Source organism: Marmota marmota, unplaced genomic scaffold (genome assembly GCF_001458135.2).
Source record: "Marmota marmota marmota unplaced genomic scaffold, marMar, whole genome shotgun sequence".
Classification (NCBI taxonomy): Eukaryota; Metazoa; Chordata; class Mammalia; order Rodentia; family Sciuridae; genus Marmota; species Marmota marmota.
This window is the reverse complement of record NW_026000261.1, coordinates 3,537,838-3,550,527: the sequence shown is the minus strand read 5'-3', so window position 1 is coordinate 3,550,527 and position 12,690 is coordinate 3,537,838. Positions and strand designations below refer to the sequence as shown.

At 33.7% G+C, this 12,690-nt stretch overlaps 1 protein-coding gene across 8 annotated transcripts in view; it reads left to right on the top strand.

Annotated features, from left to right (window-relative positions):
- Nucleotides 1-12,270, top strand: part of Alg13 (ALG13 UDP-N-acetylglucosaminyltransferase subunit) — a 79,827-nt gene extending 67,557 nt beyond the window's left edge. For all 8 annotated transcript variants that reach the window (XM_048796918.1, XM_048796920.1, XM_048796919.1 and 5 more), the window contains 3 exons: nucleotides 6,173-6,213; nucleotides 8,176-8,356; nucleotides 11,336-12,270. In XM_048796918.1, the coding sequence (XP_048652875.1) occupies nucleotides 6,173-6,213; nucleotides 8,176-8,356; nucleotides 11,336-11,598 (485 nt within the window). In that variant the 3' untranslated portion in view covers nucleotides 11,599-12,270. The remainder of the gene's footprint in view (nucleotides 1-6,172; nucleotides 6,214-8,175; nucleotides 8,357-11,335) is intronic.
- The last annotated feature ends 420 nt before the right edge of the window (nucleotides 12,271-12,690 follow it).

Sequence of the window (12,690 nt, the reverse complement as noted above, 5' to 3'; positions counted from 1 at the left end):
CCATTTCAAACTTAAATGTCCATGATAAAATTCCTCATCTTATCTCCCTTTCTTATTCCAGGCCACACAAAATATTGATTCTTCTTATTTTCTTAAATTTCCATCTAATTTACCCAATATCTAAACCCTGATTTCTATATTCTCTCTCCCTTCTCCCCCCTCTGTGTCCAAGAAGTCACCACATAATGCTGATTTTCATTTTCCAGCATATTATTATGAAAATATTCAAGCATACATCAGAGTTTTTTTTTTTTATTTTTAGAGTGGTGGGGATCAAACCCAGGGTCTCAGACATGCCAGACAAGCACTCTTACCACTAAGTCACATCCCAGCTTTTGTAGTTGAATTTTCAAATGCGTAGTAATATATTCATCATCAAGATTCTGTCTTTAATGTTTATCTAGCTTTGTCACATGTTTGTTCATCTTGCCCTCCATTTATCTCCCTGTCAATTGATTAATCCATCTTACTTTTTAAAAAATTTTTTAGTTGTTGACAAACATTTATTTTAGTTATTTTTATGCGGTGCTGAAAATAAAACCCAGTGCCTCACACATGCCTGGCAAACACTCTATCACTAAGCTCCAACCCCAACCCTCCATCTTATCTTTATGAATTGAAAAAAATATATATAGATATCAATAGACCTTCCCAGAATAGGTAAAGAACATGTGGTATAAATTTCCAAAATGGAATGCTGTTCACCTGTAGAAAGGATAAAACCCTGTCATTTGTAGCAACATGGATGAACCTGGAGGACATTATGTTCAGTGAAATAAGTTAGGCACACAAATATCACCTGATCTCACTCATTTGGAATTTTAAACTGATCTTATGGAAGTACTGAGTAGAAGAGTGATTATTGGAGGCTGGGAAGGGTAGAGGAGAGAGGAGGATGGGGTAAAGATTGGTCAGTGGGTACAAAATTATAGTTAGATATGAGGAATATGTCTGGTATTCCATTTGCATAGTAGGGTTACTATAGTTAATAATGTATATTTCAAAATAACTAGAAGAAAATATTTTGAATGTTTCACCACAAAGAAATGTTAAACGTTTGTGATGATGAATATGCTTAATATGCTGATTAGATCATTATGTAATGTATACATGTGTCAACATGGGATATCATGTTATACCTCATAAATATGTACAGTTATGCATCGATTATAATCAAAACAATGCATGCACCTGTGTTACCTAAATCCCATTCAAGGTATTAAACATTATCATTAAGCTGGGCATGGTGACACACACCTGTTATCCCAGTGACTCGAGAGGCTGAGGCAGGGGGATTGGACATTCAAGACCAATCTCAGCAATTTAGCAAGACCCTATTAAAAAAAATAACTAAAATTCTGGGGATGTGACTGAGTGGTAAATCACCTGTGGGTTCAAGCTCCAGTGTCCCCCCAAAAAAATTACCATCCCACTGTGTTTTCTTATGTCTTTCTTGGGGCCCCTCCCTATTTTTCCCCAGAGTTGGCCACTGTTCTGATTTTTTTCTGCCATAGATTAGTTTTGTACGTTTTAAAATTCCATCAATACAGTATATAGTATTTATAGAAAGCTTCTTAAACTCAGCATAATGTTTTTGATATTTATCCATGCTGCATATATTGATAGTCCATTTTCTTTTATTGCTGATTAATAGTTCATTGTATCAGTATTCCAAAGTTCATCCATTTTCCTGTTGATTTACATCTGGGCTATTTCCAGTTTAAAGCTGTTACAAATAAAGACTGACAAAGACTTTCTTGCTCAAGTCTTTGTGAATAAATGTTTTCATTTCCTTTGAACAAATACCTAGCAGTGGAATTGCTGGGTCATAGAAATTTGTGTTTACTTTTATAAGAAATTGCCAAACATTTTGCCAAAGCTGTACTATTTTGAACTCCCACTAGCACAAGAATTTCTTATCCTCACAAACATCAGTGCTGTCGTTGCTTTTATCTTAAGTATTGTGGTGATTAATGAGGACACTTTAATCCCACCCCCAACCTCCACACCCAACCATGGTAGAGCACATCTGTAATCTCAGCGGCAGGAGGATCACAAGTTGGAAGCTAACATTGTCAACTTAGTGAGATCCTGTCTTAAAAGAAAAAAATAATAAAAGGACTAGGAATGTAACTCAGTGATAGAACACCCCTGAGTTCACTCCTCACTACTTTAAAAAATAAAACACACCATTTTGTAGAGCAGTTTTCTGTTTACAGCATAATTTAGAGGAAGGTATAGCAATTTTCCATATACCTCTTATCTTCAACTGTGCATAGTCTACTATATTGTCAACATCCCCACACCAGACTGGTACATTTGTTATAATTGTTGCAACTACATTAACACATTATTGTCCTTCAAAGATGTATTCATAGTTTTCTTTAGAGTTTACACTTGCTGTCGTACATGTTGGTTTGGACAAATATATAATACATTTCCTCCATTACAGTATTACACATAAGTTGGTTTTGTTGTTGTTGTTGTTACTGGGGATTGAATTCGGGTCACTGGACTACTGACTGAGCCATCTCCCCAGCCCTATTTTGTATTTTATTTAGACACGGGGTCTTACTGAGTTATTTACTGTTTTGCTTTTGCTGAGGCTGGCTTTGAACTCTCTATCCTCCTGTCTCAGCCTCCTGAGCCTCTGAGATTACAGACGTGCACCACTGCTCCCAGCACACACTCTTTTTTTGTTGTTTTTGTTTTTTAACTAATAAAACACCTCTGTGCTCCATGTAATCATACCACCTCCCCCAACCTCTGGCAATCACTGATCGTTTTATTGTCTTCATAATATTGCTTTTTTCAGAAGGCCATATAATTGTGATCATATAGAATGTAACACTTTCAGATTGCCTTCTTTCACTCAGTGATATGTATTGAAGGTTCCTCCATGTATTTTTATGGTTTCTTAGCTCATTTTGTTTGAACACTGAATAATAATCCATTGTCTGGAGGTACCACAGTTTATATATCCATTTACCCTGTAAAGGATATCTTGGTAGCTTCTACGTTTGGACAATTAATAAGTAAAGGTGCTTTAAACATCCTAGGGCAACATTTTGTTTGGAAGTATTTTCAACTTTTGAGTAAATACCAAGAACCATGATTGCTGGGTCAGATGGTAAAAATATATTTCGTTTTGTAAGAAACTGCCAAACTATCTTCCAAAAGTGACTATTTTTTTTTAATATTTATTTTTTAGGTGTACATGAACACAACACAATGCCTTTTTTATTTTTATGTGGTGCTGAGGATCGAACCCGGGTCTTGCCCATGCTAGGCGAGCGCTTTACCGCTGAGCCACAATCCCAGCCCAAAAGTGACTATCCTTTTGCATTCCCACCAACAATTAATGAGAATTCCTACTGCTTCATATTCATACCAGCACTGGTGTTACCAGTGTTCTGGATATTGGCCATTCTAATAGGTGTGGAATGGCATCTCATTACTTTAATTTGCATTTCCCTTAGAGCATATGATATAGAGCATCTTTTCAGGTGTACTTTTGCCATCTGTATATCTTCTTTGATGTGGTGTTTTTTTAAGGTCTTTGGCTCATATTTAAATCAGGTTGTTTTCTTATAGTTGAGTTTTAAGAATTTTGTGTATTTTGGATAACATCTATTCAGATATTTTTTTGCACATATTTTTTCTTCCAGTCTGTGGCTTATCTTTTCATTTCTTTTGATGGCATCTTTCACAGATGTTTTAAATTGTAATGAAGTTGACTTTATCAATTACTTCTTTTATAGATCATGCTTATGGTGTTGTATCTGAAAAGTCATCACCTAACCAGGCCATTTGTTTCTGAAAGTTGTCACCAAATCAGGTCATTTAGATTTTCTCCTAGGAGTTATCTTCTAGGAGTTTTATACTTTTGTGTTTTTAATTTACATTTCTGATCCATTTTGAGTCAATTTTTGTGAAGAGTATAAGGTCTTTGTATAGATTTCTTTTTGCATGTGGAGATCCATTTGAGTATTGTTTTCATGTGCTTATTGATCATTTGCATATTTTTATAAAGGATCTGTTGTATCTTATTTTTGTCACTTGTATTATATTAAATTGTAGAAATTCTTTACATATTCCAAATACTAGTCTTTTGTCAGGTATGTTTTGTGAATATTTTCTTCCTTCTTAGGCTTAACTATTTTCTTCATGGTGTATTTTGGTGAGCCTTAGTTTTAATTGTAATAAAATCCACTTTGCTTTCTTTAACCTAAGATATTTTTGCGCACCCACAAGATATTCTGCTATGTTTTCCTCTAAAAATTATGCTTTTTGTTTTGTGTTTAGGTCTGTAATTATCTCAAATTAATTTTTATTTATGGTGTGAGATGGAGGTTGAGGACAGTTTATTTATTTTTTTACCTTATGGCTGGCTTTTCAGTATTCTAGCAGTACCTTTATGAAAAAGATTTTCCCGTCCTCATTGTTTCACACTGGTTTTGGCCAAAAATCAAATGACTATTTAGAGTGCTGGTCTGTGTCTGAACAATTGATCTATTTTTCAATCCTTATGCTAGTACCACACAATTTTTATAATAAATTACCTGTAAGTTATCTAACACTTTTTTAGGTATTCTGAGTTATTTGCATTTCCATTTGACTGCCAGTTTTTTTTTAATATTTATTTTTTAGGTGTAGATGGACACAACACAATGCCTTTATTTTTTATGTGGTGCTGAGGATCAAACCTGGGTCCCGCTTGTGCTACGCGAGCACTCTACCACTGAGCCACAGTCCCAGCCCCTTGACTGACAGTTTTTACCCCATGTCTTTCCCTACCTCCCTAAAACACTTGGTAATTTGGGATTACTCAGTTTGGGGAGAATTGCCATTTTATTGCCACTTTGAATCCATGAACCATAATATCATAGTAATCTATTTAGACCTTCTTTGGTTTCTAAACAATCTTTTTGATATAGCAATCTTTTATAACATCTTTTGTTAAAAATAGTCCTATATATTTAAGGTTTTGGTGGTGTTGTAAATAGATTAAACTTTCATTTTCCAATTTTGTCCCTCTAATACATAAAAAATGCGGTTGATTTTTGTGTGGTGTGTTAACCTTGGCTGATTTATTAAAAAATTGTCTTTTCTTTATTCTGGTATGTTTTAAAAATTATCCACTGTGTCCATCCTAGGTCATGCCTTTATGACTTCATCCCTGAACAATTTAATTAGCTTCTCACTTATCTGGTAACTGTATCACTTTGCATCTCTTCCTAGTTCAGAACCCTTCAGTGATTCTTCAGTTTCTGTGAAGTTCAACAGGTTAACTATGACAATTATGACTTTCTACTATCTCATCTCTACTTCATTCCAATCTTTGATTCTTCTGTGAACTCTGTGCACCTAGTTTTGTACTTCTCTTTTCTGTGTGATGATTGCATTCATTCTTTCTGCATGCATTCTTCTAACTTCTTATTAACCCCCAAAAGATACTCTGCCCCCATTAGTAGTTGCTCCCCATTCCTCCTGGCCCTGCCTACTTTTTGTTTCCATGGCTTTTCCTATTATAGTATTTCATGTAAATGTAATATAACAATATGTAGTCTTTTGTGCCTGGCTTTTTCCTTTAATGTTTTCAAGGTTTATCCATGTTGTATAGCATGTATCAGTACTTCATTCTTTTCTGATGCTGAATAATATGTCATTTTATGGATAAACTGAAATTATCTGTCAGGTCAATCAGTAAAAATATATTTAGAGATAGTTAGAGTGCTAGAATAGTATATTTAGCATGTTTACGTTTCCAGGATTGTAGCAAAACACACAGAATGCTTAACATTCTCTCTTCCTCAATACATCTAGTTTTGTTCATTTGTGAAATAAAAGTACTATAATGTCTGGAGAAATTTTATCACTTTGTTTCTTCTTAAATACAGAATGGCATTCCTGTAACATTTAATATTAAGAATAGAAATATAATTTGTATTTGGTAATTAAACCTTGTACCAGAAAAATGGTCTTAGGTAAATGTTCACTTATTATGAGATAGAATTGATGGTTATGTCAGTGTGGACTATAATTGACTACAGTTGACTACAAATGAATACATTTATATCTACTTTAATAATGCTCAAAGAGAAAAGCTTTTAAATGATAGTTCTAATTGCTTATGTCAATCTATCACTAAATTAGAACTTTTTAATTTTAGATACAAAAGTTTTGCAGTACTATTTCAATCTGGGATTGCAGGTAAGTGTCATGTTTAAATTGCTTTGATAAATTCTATATTCAAAATATCTGTTTTGGTAACTGTAACATATTATTTTTACGGTGTAGGCACTTAATGAACATAAAAATATGAGGAACAAAATAGTAAAAGCTACAAAATAAAGGCTATCTTGAAATAAAAAAAATATCTGTTTTGAAAAATCAGATACTTGAACTTTAAAAACCAAAAACACTGTGACAGAACTAAGATTTTTATTGTTTTCTGACAGTCACTGAAGATAACTAACCATGTTTTCCACTTTAGCCTCCCAGTGGTTCAGTTTCTTTTTCTATAAATACTTGTAAATTGAAAGTGGGGACTGGACTCTTAAGTTGCACAACTTCAGCATATATTAGTCTTCACATTGAACATTATATACCAACCATTTACTGTTATATACTCGAAATAAATGGATTGTTTATTCAGCTTACTTCAAAGATTTTTGCTATTTATTTTATATGAAAACTAATTCAGACATTTAAATATTTTTAAAAGCACTTATATATTCATACATATTTGTCAAAAACTGGTTTTCACCACTCTGCTGGGTTATAAAGGTGGGTACTGATAAAAGTCTTATCACTGGAAGGTGTCCCTGATTTGAGGTGAGAGCTCCTTTTTATTTTATTCCTTTAGGGATCATTTTCCCATGAAACACACTTTATTTATTTATTTTTTTACAGATGTACTTTATTTTTTTTTATTATCTACACATGGCATTACAATGATCTTGGCAATTCATACAATTGTATCATTGGGGTATAATTTCTCATTTTTCTAATTGTACAGATTGCAGAATCACACTGGTCATACAGTCACCTATATATATATATACAGCAATCATAATAAAACACACTTTATTTCTGATACAACAAGATGGTGTGTTTATTGAAAGGTCATATTTTTCTGAAAAGACATCTTAAGATTTGGCAGACAATAGTAATATATAGTTTCCTGGATAATACTCAGATAGTTCATATTCTTTATCACTGATTTCCTTACAACTTTATACATATTATACATCTAAATTAAGAATGGTATAGTGGTTTTTTCCCCCTTTGAGACATTTTTCCCTAAATGTAGTTTTAAGAATTGATAAATTACTTGTACTTTAGTTATATTTTTTATGGTCACATGTGGAAACTTGTTATCTGTCCTACAAGACTGAGGCATTAAAAATATTCTTCCCAATGAGCACAATGATACACACCTGTGTTTTAGCTACTGAGCAAGCTGAGGTGGAAGGATAACTTGAGCCCATGGAGTTCAAGGGCAGCCTAGGCAACATAGGGAGACTGTATCTCAGAAAAAAATATTTTCCTGCTTTTTACAACATGAGAATACCAGGAAATGCAGAATAGATGCTTTAATACTTTCAAAAATAGTAATGTTCATGACAATACATTTGGGAAATACTGAGGTATAAAAAAACTAACATTACCTGTTATAACCACTGTGAATTTTGAAACATTTCCTTAGTTTTCTAATTTTATGTTACAAAATAGAGATTATGCTATATAAAATTGTAATTGTTTAATTTAAGATGAGTAACTTTGTGTTTAAATATTTAATAGCATGACTTTTTTGCTGTATAGTACTCCTTTATGAACATCTAATAATTTATTCACCCAGCACCTTATTGTTAAATACTTAAGTTGTTCAATGATTAATGCTTTTTAAAATAATGCTACAAAATAATCTGAATCTTTGTATTCAGATTTTTGTATATCTCTGATTTCCTTAGCAAGCTTTTCTATAATTCGTAGGTCCAAATATGAGGTAAGAGATACTGCAAAAATCTTAGTTCTAGAAGAGAACAAATTTTCTAAATATCAAATCTTATCCCACCTGGAAATGGACACATTTTTAAAGTGATGAACTAAAATACTTTAAGAAAAGGGAATAATAAAATTTCTTCTTGTTGTTGCCCTTTCTTGCTCCAGTGCTATCACCACAACTACTGGCACTCCATGGTCTATGCGCCACAGATGCAACAGCAGCAGCTTTATGTAGAGAATTATCCAATGTATTGTGAACCGCCTTCTCTGGTAGACCAAACTGCTCCTCACTTTTACAGTGAGGTAGGGAGAGCAAGTGGTACACACATAGAAGCATCAACACATGGTGAGTCTGTAATGGGATTGCCTGCAAGAAAGATAATGGGATTTTATTGTGTACAATTTAATTATAATCTTTCAGATGTTTCATTGGAGCTATATACCTAGACCAGCAGTTATGAAAGTATGATATGTGGACCCCTTGAGGTCCCTGGACCTTTCAAGGGATTCATGATGCCAAAAACAGCAATACTAAGATTTTATTTGTCTTATTGCATTACATTTGCATTCAGGGTGCAAAAATCAGTGGTGGGTAAAATTGCTGGCACCTAATCACAAACTAAATAACTAGCACCAAATTCTGCTAGTGATCAGTATCTTCTGACTGCCACACAATTTGTACAAAAGTACTAATTTTCTCTTGTTTTGGTCAAAGATGTTATTTTTACTAACTTTTTGTGCTTTTGTATTTAATAGTCTTTGACAAAATGGGAACTATTTATAAAACACTGTGCATACTGAACGAAGTATGCTGATTCACGTAAGGAAACGATGCTTGTGCTATTGAGTTACTAGCTGAACTTATTTTTTTTTTTTTTGGGGGGGAGGTTCTAGAGAGAGAACTCAGGGCCTCACACATGCTGGGCAGTCATTCTGCTGCTGAGTTACATACCCAGCCCCCAGCTAACATTTTTTTAATGGAATGTTCTTTTTACTTGAAAAGCTGACAGACAAATTATGGCTGTTTGTACTTGATTGATCTGCCCAACATTTTCTCAAATGAACAAAGTCAGACTATGACTTAAGAAAAAACAACATGGTAATATTTGTTGTCAAAGAAAATTCCAACTTTCCAATAAAAATTAGAGAACCTGGGTCTGCTATTATAAGCTCAACAGCTTTCCAGGAATTACAACTCTGCTAATAAGTGGAGTTATTGGTGAATGCAGTTTCATAAATTGTATAATGAAATACATCCACATTTGGGAGACCAATATAACCATGTGAAGTAAAAGTTTCCCAATTACTAACTCATGATGTTACTCATGCCTCATTTTGTAAAAGAGCTATCCAAAGTGCAAGATAAAACAATGAATTTTAATGTAACAGTATGAAAAGTCCACATTGCCAGTGATCTTTGAGAAACTACCCCTTAGTATAGTTTTGGTGTAGCATCAAAGAATATCTATAATTACCTGAAGTCTTGTTATTAAAGGACTTCTCTTTTCTACCTATGTGTCTGTGTGAGGACAGACTTCTTCATATACTTCAACTAAGACAACATAGCAATAGATTAAATACAGAAGTGCATATGAGAACCCAGCTGTCATCTATTAAGCCATACATTAGAAATTTGAACAAGTATAGAACAATGACACTCTGACATTTTTTTTGTTGGCAAGTTTTTTTGGGGAAAGTACTTATTTTTTAGACAAACTTACTTGTTAACATGTAATGAGTTTATTTTTACACATTCATATATAATTTAAAATTTTCTCATTTAAATTCCCAATACTGTAAATATCAATAGCTATAGTCCACATAAAAAAGCTGTTTGGGGTTTTCAAGTTTTTAAAAGCATAAGGGGTCCCTGAGACCCAAAAGTTTAAGAACCACTGTTTTAGTCCATAAGTATAGTTGCTGTGTGAGCTCAGAGTATAATACAGATAAGGAGGCATTTTAGGGGGATTTAGGATCTTTGGACTACCCTTCTTGGACAGAATCAGAATAATTTCTCTACCTCTGTAGAGAAGTGATGTGAACTAACCTACCAGATGTGTTTCACATCCCAGCATTACTACTCAGTGGCTGTGATCTCTTCTAAGTTACCTAACCTCCCTAAGCCTGATTTTCTGTATCATGGGAAATATCCAACTTGTCAGGGTTCTAAGAACTAATAAACACCTTATGTGTTCATATACTGTTTGGTGTATATTAGGAATGCTAATTTCCTTTTTCTCTCCCTTATAAAGCATATTTTTGGTTTTGAAATATGATTAGTCCTAGAGAATCTTATCATTATGTGTGTTGATGTGATATGACCTATAGTTATTTAAAAATGTCATTCTTCATTGCATTTTTGTGCAATGTACCTTTTATAAGGTTATTTTTAATTATAGTAAACCATGAGGCAGTGGCAATCTTTATTTCACAGAATAGGCTAAGATAACCAAAGGAATTAAAGATTCCTTTGTATCTCATAGGTATAATCACTGTAGCAAGATCAGAGCAGCATTGTCTATTTCCACTGAAACTGATGTGTAGTAGCAGAAGTGTTGTAAAATAATATTAGGATCCCAAAAAACATTTATGAGAAGATACTTTTAGAATGATCTTCAGTATTATACCTTTAAGTATACATCAAACTGTACAGACACCTGCATTTTTCATTGCTAAATTGGTACAAAATGATTATTTGGATGATTCGTGTTATACTGGAAAACTGCTGGGAAATTTAATTATGACCACTTCTTATAAGAGCTGGAAGGATGCTAGAGAATGTTTATGTATTTAGCTTGTTGACACTTAAATTATCCCAGAACACTATCTACAGAAAGAATAGATTTGACACATTTTAAATGTATGTATAATTTTTTATTTGAAATGTTTTGAATAAATTTTTGGTAGCTTGTTTTAGATGCTGTCGTTTTAAAAAATGATACCTTTTTTTTTTAATATGATGCTGAGGATCAAACCTAGTACCTCACACATACTAGGCAAGGGCGGGCGCTACCACTGAGCCATAACCCCAGCCCCAGACACTATTGTTTATATCTGACGTGCTCCTGCTGCAGTTCCTGTGAACTTTCTTATACTAAATATATTTTTCACCTCTAATACCACCCATTTATGGGCTAGGGCTATAGGTCATTGGCAGAGTGATTGCCTAGAACATATTAGGCACTGGGTTCAGTTCTTAACACTGTATAAAAATAAATAAATTAATAAATAAAATCATTACAAAATTACAAAGACCATTTATAACTGGAGTTCTGCTGCAGTGGATTTTTGTATATAAAGCATACTAATGCATTCTTTTTTTCAGGTACTTTTCTGAATATTGACCCTGGATCTATCCCTCGTGGAGCAGTCTATTATCCAGTAATGTCAGATCCCTATGGCCAGCCTCCTTTGCCAGGTTTTGATTCCTGCCTTCCTGTTGTGCCAGATCATTCCTATGTTGCCTCCTGGCATCCAGTTGGTATAGCATATGGTGGTTCTCAAATTCATGGTGCTATAAATCCTGGGCCGGTTGGCTATATTGCTTCACCTTCTTCAGCTTCTCATTATGTACCTCAGAATATGTAAGATGCAGTAATATGAAGAATATTGCACTGCCGTTTTTTTGTTGTTTGGTTTTCAAAGAGTGTTTTATGTTACTGTTTAAGTGATGTAGGTGGTAAAAGTCATCATTCTTGTATCTGTCTTTAAGATTATTTTATCTTTTGATTTAAAATATTCCTCTAAAGGAATACTACTTTGGGCTGTGAATAAGGAAATCCAGATGGATGTACAACTAGCCCCATGTTGAGCATAGTTCATTGTATTCAGATGTTTTCCTGTCAGCCAGCTTGTCACCTTTGTATTAGCTGATGGTGTCAATTGATAAAAGGAGTAATCATACAAACTATTAACCTTGGTACAAGTATCATACATATTAATATTAATACCTTGGTTCAGACAAAACTGTTCAAAATTGGAATAATTTCGACTTTCTAGAAAGTAAAACAGCAAACCCAAGAGTTTTTGTTTCTGAAAATCTTAATATTAAATGAGAGAGCTCTTCAGGTTTCTTAAGAATTAATCTGATCTGAGTTGTGTTCTGTGATGTTAATCAGTTTTGAAGGCACATGGTGCTCTGCTTTAGATTTCTCTCATGTTATTGTTTAATATTGGATTTATGTAACTGTTTTACTGCACAGTATTGAATTGGTGTCCTTTGCACAGTTAGCAGTAAATAAAAACGAGCATTTAAAATTACCAAAATGAGTGGTTTTTTTTTTTTTCTTTTTCATGACAGTGAAGAGTGTACCAGACATTTGATTGTTTCAACATGTTTTCCTCTGGCATTTTAGTTGCAAAGAATGTGAAATTATAGTTTGGGCTGGGGGGTGCAGTTGCAGGGCCACTTGAAATGTTATTTAATATCAGGTCATTGCAGTGCATACTGTCTGGTTCTTTTCTCTTGGGAATGTATATTTTTAAATTGTTTTTCTGGTTTTAAATAAATCTGTAGCTCAGTGTGGTGTGGTACATGCTTATAAGGAGGCTGAGACAGGAAGAACACAAGTTCAAGGCCAGCCCCAGCAACTTAGTGAGGCCCAAAGTAACTTAATGAGACCCTGTCTCAAAATAAAAATGGCTGGGGATGTAGCTTTAAGGTGCTCCTGTGTTCAATCC